Source organism: Aricia agestis, chromosome Z, assembly GCF_905147365.1.
Source record: "Aricia agestis chromosome Z, ilAriAges1.1, whole genome shotgun sequence".
Classification (NCBI taxonomy): domain Eukaryota; kingdom Metazoa; phylum Arthropoda; class Insecta; order Lepidoptera; family Lycaenidae; genus Aricia; species Aricia agestis.
In genome coordinates, this window is record NC_056428.1 from 11,649,520 (window position 1) to 11,661,831 (window position 12,312).

Here is a 12,312-nt window from a genome sequence, read left to right on the forward strand (position 1 = left end):
TGTCAAGTATTATAAATGGCGGGAAAAGTGAAAACAGTATTGCAGTTGCATACAATTTTCAGCATCGTTTCCTACGAATAATAAAAACTAAGGAAAAGTAACTCCGTCAAAAAACATGCTCCACAATACTTGTCAAAAAAGTGTACCTTAAAGGCCGTATACATGATCGGTACCAACCACCAACAGAGGTCACCTTGGTAGGAACAAAAATCAACCGTGTAGACGCTTGTTTTTGGTTGACCAAACAAATAACCTTCAATAGCCTTGGTAGTGAGCGCATCCCTCACGACCAATGTCAAATAGAGAACATTGAGTTGAAACGCAACCGTGTAGACGATTGTTGGCGCTCAGACACACGTCATTGATCGTCGGATGCGTTGCATGTGGTGTGTAGCGCCAGTAGCCAAAAATCTTAACGTTGCTATTAATAAACGTTCTTCCACAGACACAGCTTTTCGCATCAACAGTAATTAATGAACGTCTTGTTTTGTAATTAAGGGTCGCACCATTTCTAATATTTCGTTGAAAGAATTTTCGTCTATTCTAAAATAATTGAGAAAATCATCAGAGTCCAATATTTTTGAAATGATTAAGTGGCTCTACGTTTTTCTTTCTTTTAAACACCATTTCATCTACATCCGTCTTTTTTACGTTTTACGTTTTACATGTAGATATACAAGCCAGCGCTATTGCTAAGGCCCAAGACAGACGAGTTGATTTACGTGTAGATAGAAATTCAACTTTGTTGACCCAACCAAGGTGACCTTTGTTGGTGGTTGGAACCGATCGTGTATACGGCCTTTTAGGTACACATTTCAATACATTTGCAATATTTAGGTGACCTTGAGCGGTACTAGGCTGACGTTACAAGACGGATCAAAAGGAACCAAATTTAAAACGGTAATAGTATGGGAGTTACGATTCCTTAGTTTTTATTATTCGCAGATCGTTTCTTTATATCGTCAGGTCAAAAGTCTAGTCAAAGTCGAAGTAAAAAGTTGATACAGTCAAGGAGTCAAGTCGGTCGATTCAGTAATTAAAGTAGTAGACGCTTTACTGAAACTTTCAATGGTGTTTTGGAGGGAACATAAAATAGCTCGTTTCTGGATGTTGCATCACTTTCCTACACTTGTGCACGATAACGAATATCTAATGGTTAATATCCTACCAATATTACACATTAAAGACCCCACTAACATAATTTTCGGAAATAACATACGATTTAAATAATAAATTGCAAATACCGAAAGGGCATAAAAACAATTGACGACTTTTGACGACCTGTCAAATAAAAGTTGTTACAATTTTCATTAGACTGCCTCTCTCTTTTCATCTTGTTATAATTCCATAAAGGATTTTCTTCTCTCTCGCACTCTTTGTTGGTCTTTAGGTATATATTATGTCTATGGCGTGAACGCTTTGGAGTTAAGGTTGGATTTGCTATGTTCAGTTTTGATACTTTGTTTCGATGCGCTTTGACTCTGCACTAAATATATAAATTGACCATAGACGCGGCTGCGGATGACGTCATCGGCATAAATTCCGGTCTTAGGCGCAGAAATGCCGATCCAGTGCACGCAGTACCTACCATACAAATCAATACAATGCAACAAATCCGTACGCTCTGATTAATATAGGCCAATCGTCTTGTTATTTTTTTTTAGATAGAAGTAGAAGTAGTAAAATCCAAATGTTTTGTTGTGATGTGATATTTTTTGTTGGGCGGGTTGGGCCATATATTTTTATCTTTAAATTTTGAAATTCTTGGTAATTATGGTATTGAGTAAATAATTAATATATTATATAAACAGCAAAAATTAGTTAACAAGAAATTAATTAACTTTTGTTAAGATTAAAACAAAATAGTTGTTATTAGGTGCTTCGTGGTTTTGGGTTACATGTTAACGACTGTAATTAAATTTATTTAAATATTAATGAAATGGGGGAAGCATATTTTAGATTAAAGCATAAGCTCGAGGAACTTGGCTACAATTATCAGTTACCATTAGACTCTGTGCCTTTAGTAGAATGTATATTCGCGGATTTAGTGCAAACTACCAAAAGTCTGCAGCACTATATGGAACTTTCGAAAGATGCACTCAATGAACGAGAGTCACTAATATTGGCCGTTGAACCATACAAATGTGATAATGCTCGACTTATCCAAGAAAACAATAAACTGCATCAAGAGAATATACTGCTAAAAGAGGAAAAAGTTAAAATAAGTAAGGAATATAAATTTAAAATTAAAAACCTAACAAATGAAGTGACTCAAAAAGATTTACTTATTTCTAAATTACAACATGACATACGAGATTTGGGTCTAAGAGGCCTCTGTGCGGATACCTTGAGTAGCAGAAATAGAAGTAAAAAGAAAGAAGATGCTGATACCTGCCCTCCAAAAATATGTACATGCAAAGCTGAGAAATCAGATGTTACTGATGTCGCTGACTTGAAATCAAGTATATTAACATTAAAGACTCAAGTAGAAGAATACATAGATGATATTAATATATTAAAACAGCAAGTCGAAAATAGGGACTCTGAAATAGTTCGTTTGAAAATGCTTCTTGAAGGTGGTAGAGCTGTTAAAGTATTGAACAAGGAGTGTATGGAAAATAACCCACAGACCAAGAACTATAGTCTAATAAAAGAAATTAAAGAGCTAGAACTTGCAAATGATAATCTTAGAAAAGAATTTGAAAAGAGCTTAGAAAAACAACATGAGGCAATGCTTCGGGCTTTAGACCTTGCCGACAAAAACAAACAATTGCAAGAAGAAATGCAAAAAGTTGACAAATTAGCTTTAAAAGTTGAAGCAGAATGTAACAAAAAGTTACAAACAATGACTAATGAGGTAATGTCCTTACAAAGTAAAATTAGTGACCTGAGTATGAGAAATTCGAAACTTGAGCAAGAAGGAATGATAAGGAATTCAAAAGAAAATAGTAGCAGCAAATCTCAACCATATGCAAAGTTTGTAGATGACCTGCAAGAAAAACAAGATTTACAAAAGCAGATTAGCTCTTTAACAGAGGTAAATAACAGTTTACAAGAGAAAATTTACTCATTATCGCAGGTGCTAAATAATTTTAATCACAAACTCTGCTGTAATAATAAAACTGATAATTCTACTAACAATGACCTTCTGAAATATGAACTGCAAAAAGTAATACAAGATGAGAGAAAAAAGTATGAAATTTCTTTAGCCGAGTTACAAGAAAGACTAAATGAGGCAATAAATTGCTTCAGTAAATATGTTAAAGATAAAACAAATATATATAAAACTCAAGAACCACTTGAAAATACTTACATTAGGGATTTGCACATTAAGTTGTGTGAACACGAAAGTAAAATTCTATTGTTGAAGAAAGAAAATGATGAGCATAAGAATAAAATAAAAAATCAAGAAGATTGTGACAAAGAAAAATATCAAGAAATAATAAGCCATTTAAATTTGGAAAATTCAGAACTTTCCAAAGAAAATATCTTACTCACTAAGCAAATAAGTCAATATAAAACCCTTAGAGATCCAACATTTGATAGAGGAGATAGTTGTAAAGAAGAAGTACAAAAACTGAGTAAAAAACTTGATTTAATGAATAACGAATTCAAAATGTTACAAAAAGATAAGAATGAGTACATGTACAGATATAAAGAGGCAATGGATTTAGTTGACAAATTAAAAAGGGATCTAATAACAAAACAGAAAGAAATAGAGAATTTAGAAGAAGAAAATTGTTCTTATAAGTTAAGTAACAGAACAGAACGAGCAACATTTGACCACATGAGAGATGAATGTTCTTTATTAAGAGAACAGATGAAAAATCTCAAAAGTAAATTAATGGAAGAAAAAACAGTTGCAAATCAAATTAAAAATATTCAAATTGAATCAGAAAGAAGCAGTGCTGAAATTCAAAGTGAATTATTAAAGGTCCAAAAGAAATTAAGCATATCAAGTGATATGATTAGAGATTTAGAAGAATCATGTAAAAAACTGCAATCAGAAATATTTGCTTTACAAAGTGATAAATCAAATTTAATGGAACGTGTTAAGGCAATTGACAAGGAACGTGATGAACTTGTTATTGATTTAGATAATAAAACTGAGACAGTCAATGTCTTAAATGAAAAAATTAAGACACAATCCTACGAAATAAATAAGTTGAACAATGAAATAGTTGATCTCAAAAGAAAGCTTAATAATAACCGCGTTTTGGAGCACAAGGTTGTTGATTATGAATCTCAAATTAAATTTCTTAATGAAGAGAAATTACAACTTTCAAAACAATATGATTTGGCTATAATGGAGAATAAACGTTTGCAAAACGATTTGGCTGATGCAAATGGTATGCTAAAATTAACAAAGATTGAGCATGAAAAATCAAAACGAGATGTTGATAGTCTTAAGCAACAGTTGCAACATTATGTTGATGAGATACGCAGAATCGAAGAACTATTGTCACAAAAGGAAGCTGAAAGATCAGATATGTTGGAACATTTTGCAAGTCTTTCAGTTGAAGCAAACATCTTAGAGAATACAAATCATTCATTAGAAAGTGAGTCTGCTTCAAAATCACTCCAATTGCAGACATATATGAGTAAAATCCAAGATTTAGAAAGTCAAATATCAGACAAAGACAACATGATAGACAGTCAGTCGGCTCGAATAGCAGCAATGACATGTAAACTAACCGCTTTAGAAAATGACGTAAAACTGTTAAATGAGGAGAAGATAATTTTAGAAGAGAATATAGCATGTCTCAAGCAAAAATGCAGCAATATGAAGCAGAGTGAAATATTTTCTTCCAAAAGCATAAATGGTCATGCAGCAGAAATAAAAGCATACGAGAATAAAATAAAAAGTATTAACCATTTAAAAAATAATTTGGAAGATGAAAATGCCAGTTTAAAGAAGCAAATCAGCACTGCAGAAAAACTTTTGTCTGATGCTAGAAGAGAGGTAGTGGAACTTAAACTAGCCCTTCAAGATGCAACTGATGAAAGAAAATCGTTACATGAATTGATAAATAAACATGAAGATACCTTAATTGAGGTAGAGTTTGTAACTAATTAAACCAGTTGTTATAATATTTTAATTATTGTTTTATGACTTACAAAATATTTCTTGTTATTTTCAGCATGCAATATCCAAAGAGAAGCAAGACATGCCTATCATTTTGGAAGATGAACTCAATGAAATAAATTATGAAGACAATCTTAGTGAACACTCTACCACATTTGTTGGAAAAAGTTATAAGTATGGCCACAGCAGCACATTATAATATTTTGAGTTTTATAATATAATGTAGTAAATACTTCAGTTCCTTTAATTCTTTGCAAACAAATTTTTACAGCAATAGCCATTGTAACATTAGGTGAGAGTGATTTGTTTATAAAAAATAAGTTAAATATTTTTTACCAGGATATTTAAGAAAGTGACTAAGAGTCAATCAAAAACAACTTAAAAATATTATCTTATATTTCCATGTACATGTATTAAAAAAAATCTAAGCGCTTACAATTTAGTATTCTTTTAATATTATAAACTACAACATATTTCCTCAATTTATACAAATTATTATTTTTGCATGTTAACTACTACAAGACATAGTATTTGGACAATTTATGATAACTCCTTGTCTAATTTTAAGATACAGTATACATGAACATTAGACCTAGAAGTTACTAAGTAAACACTAAACACTAGTTTATTGTGTATTTTAATAATATACATATATTTTGTACATTTAATTTAAAATATAAGTAATAATATCACAAAACTATAACAAGAAAATACCTACTTATTATAATGTCACTAAAATCACCATAAAAACATACTAAAATGAATTAATGGTAATGCACTTTAAAGTACAAGAACCAGTTTTTGACTTTAGTATTAAAATATAATATTTTTATGAACATTCTTGAGATATGAATTCTGAACAATCAAGAAATTTAATATTTAACAGCATGATAGTATGCTTCTTGTATTTGTTATTACCAAATTATATTATGATAAGTAGTTATTATAATATTACTTAAAGTAATTAAGACAGTCCTGCCATAAATTAAATATCCCTTACTGTATTTAAAACTTGTAATACACTAGCTACTTATGGGAATATATATAATATTGATTTATATAATATGAGTCATGTGATTAGTGATTACAGTGTACATTGGTATAATATTTTGAATAAAAACAATTTATTTACATTGTGTCATGATAGTTACAAAAACATTTAACCCATCAATCCCCAAGTGGCAGCTGGCTGCCGCATAACAATTGAAAATATTGTATCTGCGATACCCACAATGGAGGTGTTAACAAGATTTTACAACACTTTCTTTCACATTCATTGGGCACTTTTATTCATATTGTAGTCTAAAAAATAATGTAAAAATTAATGTAAGGTTTAATTAATAATCCAGTCCAATAATAATTGACCAAAATTCAAAAAAACTCAAGAGATACAAGTGATTTATTTAATGTAAATTACAGTGTGGCTAAGATGCGTGTAAACCCAATCCCTGCTCCTAAAACTGTTTGTCCTATACCCCAGATCATAGCATGAATAGGAGGCATTGCTAAGTTCGCTGCTCGATAAATAAAAGCGATTGCTGCACTGCTAGCGATGCCTGAAGTAACGGGACTGACTATACCCATCACTATTAATAACACAGGAAAGAACTTTCCATACTTGTGCTTCCTTAATGTACCGAAAGCCACTAGAGCTGCACAAGTATGCACAAACACAGAGGAACAGAGTGACCACAAGAACACAGGGTACCACATCTCGCCAAAAGTATCTAGGGGGTCTCCAGGAGTCAACCTCAGTATATCCACAAAAGAGTCAAATTCTGACACTCGGAATTCTGACAACATGTCATACATGTTGTCTTGTATATTTTAATGCTCAAATGCATTAGGATAGTTTTTATGCCAATGTGCTGAAATTATTGAATTTTTCGACTCCAGTAGAGATGATTCACTTTGATTAAGTTTGCAACACTTCACATATTTATCTTCACCCAACTGCTGTTTGTGGCGGTGTTTTAACAGTAAAATTGTTATATTTTCACTATTACATTACGTTGTAATGGATTATAGTTGCAAAGTTCATTCTTTTTTGTTCTTTTAGAGAATCTTCATATATTTTAGCAAGTTGATATTTTATCAATGATAATCTTTCTTCTTCTTCTTTTGGCGTAAGCATCCCCATTTAGGAGTTGCCAGCGTCAGAGTTGAGGTGAAAAATGTGAACAGTTATAACTTATAACGAAAACTGATTCATGATTGGCATGCAGTGGGCACGGGTGATGACTTCATGCGACCATGCAAATACAAGATATATAATAATAATGAAACAGAAAAAACCAGAACAAGCAAATTTGTACAGCAAAATATTGTTTCTTAAAGATACACAGAGTACATAAACATAAATACAATTTAAATATATTAAATATAAAAGGAAGAGAATTCATAATATTACAACTAGAGCCTAATGTGATTATGAGCGATGAACGAGCATAAGATGTCTATAAATGGAGAATATACTAACGATAAAATAGATTTAAGATTAGTGGGACGAGGAATATTAGGAGGAAGATAATCGTACAATGAAAGGTTGTTTTCGCAAGCAAAAAATATATGGTCTGAAGAGCCTTCATCCAAGCCACATTCCAGTTATATACAAAGTACTTTGTGGCCACCACAGATTACTAGTATATATTTGGTGGCCACATTCACAAATCACACAATGAGCCACAGATTACTAGTATATATTTGTAGAGCTATCCCTCTTTCATTACTCTTTGAAGTTTGAATGAAACTGACAGTTGACACTTGACAGTCTACAGATCACTTTTTTTTCCTATTAAGGCGCTCGGCTTTTTAACTATGGCCAGTGTCAAGTCACGAACTGTGACGATTTAGCCCGGCCGCACATTGTCCGAAATTTCTGATCAGAACATAAACTTATAATGCATAGACCAACAAAGAGTGTGAGAGAGAAGAAAATCCTTTATGGAATTATAACAAGATGAAAAGAGAGAGGTAGTGTAATGTGAACTGTGACAACTTTTATTTGACAGGTCGTCAAAACTCGGCACCCACTTTTATGCCCTTTCGGTATTTGCAATTTATTATTTAAATAGTTTGTTATTTTCAACAAATACTAAAAATAAAATAAAAAATAAAATATCTTTTTATTCAAAATGGGTATCATGAATCATGATAATGTAAATTACATTTCCTGCTTTGTTACCAGTATTCCTTCTTTGTTACTGTCCCAACATTTTCACTGTCGTTCTTTTTAATTTATTTCGTTTATATTCTACCAAAATTAATAATTAGGTTGCTAGTTAAAAGAACCAATACCTAATTTTAATAAAAGATACAAACTGGAATCCAGGTAGGTATTTATATTTTATATTTAAACAAAACTTTATGTGTGATTTGCTGTCAAGGTAACACAGAAAAAAGTCTATAGCGAAATTTAACGATAAATTACAATTTTAATTCATTATTTTCACTTTATTGGTTTATTTTTTATTTATCATCATATCAGCCTATAGTCGCCCACTGCTGGACATCGGCCTCTCTCAATGAACGCCAAGATGACCGATCTCCTGCTACTCGCATCCAACATGGGCCTGCAACTAAGCGGAGATCGTCGTCCCACCTAGTTGGAGGTCGACCTACACCCCGATTTCCCAGCCTTGGTCTCCATTCCAGAGTAAGTTTACTCCAGCGATCGTCTGTTCTTCGAGCTACATGACCAGCCCAGTTCCACTTCAGCGTACTGATTCTCTGAACTATGTCGGTGACTTTAGTTCTTTGACGAATTGTTTCATTTCGAAGCTTATCCGCCATAGAAACTCCGAGCATAGCGCGTTCCATAGCACGCTGAGCGACGGAAAACTTACGAGCTAGCCCTGCTGTAAAAGGCCAGGTTTCCGCCCCGTAGGTCATAACGGGAAGCACGCATTGATCGAAGACTTTCGTCTTCAAGCTCTGCGGAATATGCGACGTGAGAATGTGGCTTAGCTTCCTGAATGCTGCTCAACCCAACTGTATCCTCCTATCGGTTTCTCTCTCGAAGTTATGTCTACCTGCCTGCAGTATGTGCCCCAAATAGACATTTTCCGTTACGACTTCAAGAAAGACACCGTTAACTGCAACCGGTCTCGGGAGAACATGTTCGTTGAACATGACTTTCGTCTTGTCCAAGTTTATCCCGAGACTGATCCGCCGGGAAGATTCATTTAGGTCGTTCAACATTTCCTGCAAGTCCTCCAACGATTCTGCCAATATGACGATATCGTCAGCGAAACGAAGGTGTGAGAGGTACTTGCCAATAACGTTTATGCCACGTCCTTTCCAGTTTAGGGTCTTAAAGGCGTCCTCTAACTCATTTGTGAACAGTTTCGGGGAAATAATATCCCCCTGTCTCACTCCTCGATGCAAATAGATTGGCCTTGTTGTGGCCCCCTGTACTCGGACGGACATAGACGCGGCATTATATAGACCTTTCAAAACTTCGACGTAACGCCAATCAACTTGACATCGTTGCAGAATAGCCCAGGTCTCAACAGAGTCAAAAGCCTTCTCATAGTCCACAAAGGCAAGGCGCAATGGCTGCCTGTACTCATGTGACTTTTGTACAACTTGCCTTAAGGTGTGAATATGGTCTATGGTGCTAAAGCCTCTGCGAAACCCAGCCTGCTCCGGTGGCTGGCATTCGTCAAGTTTATTGGATAGGCGATTCGTAATGATCCTAGAAAACAACTTATATATGTGACTCAAAAGCGAGATGGGTCTATAATTTTTAAGAAGGGTGTTATCGCCCTATTAAAGACTTTACGAAGCTCTCTCAAGACGGGTTCGCCTCCCGCTCTGAGAAGTTCGATCGTAATTCCGTCCCTCCTCGGGGCCTTTCCTCCTTTAAGTTGTTTCAGAGCCAATCCGATTTCGCCTATACTGACGTCAGGAAGCTCGCCAGAAAGATGCCGGGTGAGTTTGGCACGCGGGTCGTCATCACGAGGATCAGGTTGCGAAGCATGTGAAGCATACAAGCGGCTATAGAAATCCTCGAACTCGGACAGAACCCCCCCTCGTGAGGAAAGGATTTGGCCACAGCTATTCTTCACCTTCGTCAGATGACTCCTCCCGAGGCGCCTTACGAAAACTTTAGACCCTCTATTCCGCTCAATCGCTTCCGTGATTTCCAGCGTATTCGAGCGGCGAAGATCTCTACGTATAAGTATCCGTATTCGCCTCGAGAGAAGTTTTACATCTGACGAACCCGAGTCCGTGTTTTCCCTCCGTTCCCTCATAAGTTTGAGTGTCTCATCCGAAAGTTTGGATTTCCTGCCCGCATGCTTGGGCCTGCAAAACCTTTCACCTTCGACCCGTATGCTCTCCACAATTGCATTTAAGCCTCCTCAACTTCCATTGTAGTTTCCGAGATGTTAAGAGCGTCGAACCTATTTCTCAGTTGTAACTGAAATTTCTGGGTGTCAGCGACGGATTGTTGGGAGTTGGGTCGGAGAGTAGACTTCAGCATATGGGCTCTTTCGAGTTTGAAGCATACACTCAAGGATCCTCGCAGTAGTCGGTGATCGCTACCGGTATTGAACCTATTTATCACAGAGACATCCCTAAATACATACTTCCGATCCGTAATGATGAAATCTATCTCGTTCCTTACCACAGAGTCAGGGCTTCGCCATGTTCACTTTCTTTGGGGCTTCTTTTTGAAGAAGGAATTCATCAAGAAGAGCCCCTCTTTTTCGAGAAAGTTGACCAGCATTTGCCCCCTGCGGTTTCGAATCCCAACACCGTGCTGTCCCAAGCAAGATTCGCCGCTATCTCGTACTCCTACTTTGGAGTTAAAATCTCCCATGACAACATTGAAGTGGGTCTTAGGGTGGTATTTAAGACCTTGGAGATGTCTTCGTACATGGTCTCCACTTCGTCATCGGAATGTGTCGAGGTTGGTGCGTACACTTGTACTATCTTGAGAGAATACCTATCGGTAAGTTTCAAAACAAGGTACGCTACCCTCTCCGACACACTCGAGATCTCGACAACGTTGTCAACGAGAGATTTGTTGACGAGGAATCCCACGCCACCCCGGGATGTATGATCTCCCTCTCGGAAGTAGAAAAGGTGACCCGATGGCAGAGTCATAGTGTCTTCCCCTTGTCTTCGGACCTCGCACAACCCTAATACGTGCCAACGGATTTTTTCCAATTCTACCTCCAGTTCGACTAGGTGGTCTTCGAGTCTAAGCGTTCGTCCGTTGTACGTCGCCAGGTCCAGTTGGTGGTAGCGATCCGTAGCCCGGAGATTCTTTACACCCCTCGCAGTGCCGTTACCATGGCCGCTACCGTGGCCAGGAATAGTACCGCTACCGGGAACTAGGGGCCATCTTTTTCTGGTGCGTTTCATAAGAGGCATTTGCTCATAATTGCCACGTGGAGCACGTGGATTGGCAATCTGACAGGGGGCCAATAAATCAAACCATCAATGCTGCAGCCCATTGATGACCATGGATTTCTTCACTGACCCTATCGTTGATGGTTTTACCGCCATCCTTCGGTTGACTAACTGCGCTTGATGTTAGATCTATCCCACACTAATTATTGTGAGACAGAACTACCATCAGGCGGGCGGTGGGGTCGTCACATCCCTACACAAATTTTATTTATATTTTTATTAAATAACTATATCAAAAGGAAAAATATGCAACTTTTTAAGATATTGTTCAAAGAAAAGGTAACACAATAGGAACCAAAATTCTGTTTCCCTCAGTAATTTAATGTTTTAACGGTTTAAATCCTCTAATTAAGAGGTTACTTGTACATTTTCTATAAATGTATTATATATTACACCGAACATCGCTATCAAATTTAATTAGTTCATACTTTTTCTATTTTGATCAATTTTGAAAAGTAGTGGCAAATTTTATGAGAAATGCTCCGATAATAACGCGCCTGTGTGCAGGAGCCTTAAAGCGCTTGTCACTGATATCTGACATTTGTTACAACTATTGTGATTATTGGCAGGGATGGCATCATTTATACACTGATCCATCAAAGAATGCTGCAGATAGTCATCAAAGAGAATATAATCACTACGTTTTAATAGTCATGTAGGAGTAGGGATCTACCATTTACAATATAATATTGTGCAAAAAGTTAAATTTCCTCCTGAATCCTGGGTTTTTACCGGAGAGTGTTATGGTCTTTTTAAGGCTATTGAGTACATTCTACTCGGTAGGCTTGAGAGGGCACTAATATTTT

The 12,312-nt window shown here is 35.9% G+C and overlaps 2 protein-coding genes across 2 annotated transcripts; one reads left to right on the forward strand and one right to left on the reverse strand.

The window, feature by feature from the left end:
• Window positions 1-1,816: 1,816 nt before the first annotated feature.
• LOC121739051 (centrosomal protein of 135 kDa-like) lies at window positions 1,817-5,299 on the forward strand. The gene is made up of 2 exons (XM_042131363.1): window positions 1,817-5,056; window positions 5,142-5,299. The coding sequence occupies exons 1-2, from the start codon at window positions 1,940-1,942 to the stop codon at window positions 5,283-5,285; spliced, it is 3,261 nt and encodes a 1,086-aa protein (XP_041987297.1). The 5' UTR covers window positions 1,817-1,939; the 3' UTR covers window positions 5,286-5,299.
• Window positions 5,300-6,467: 1,168 nt separating this feature from the next.
• LOC121738713 (transmembrane protein 170A) lies at window positions 6,468-7,168 on the reverse strand. The gene has a single exon (XM_042130937.1). It carries the CDS (start codon window positions 6,896-6,898, stop codon window positions 6,500-6,502), a length of 399 nt encoding a protein of 132 aa, XP_041986871.1. The 5' UTR covers window positions 6,899-7,168; the 3' UTR covers window positions 6,468-6,499.
• Window positions 7,169-12,312: the final 5,144 nt, after the last annotated feature.

Coding starts and splice junctions, on each gene's coding strand:
- LOC121739051 (XM_042131363.1), top strand. CDS start 1,940: ATGGGGGAAGCATATTTTAGATTAAAGCATAAGCTCGAGGAACTTGGC. Junction 5,057..5,141: donor ATGAAGATACCTTAATTGAG/GTAGAGTTTGTA, acceptor TGTTATTTTCAG/CATGCAATATCCAAAGAGAA.
- LOC121738713 (XM_042130937.1), bottom strand. CDS start 6,898: ATGTATGACATGTTGTCAGAATTCCGAGTGTCAGAATTTGACTCTTTT.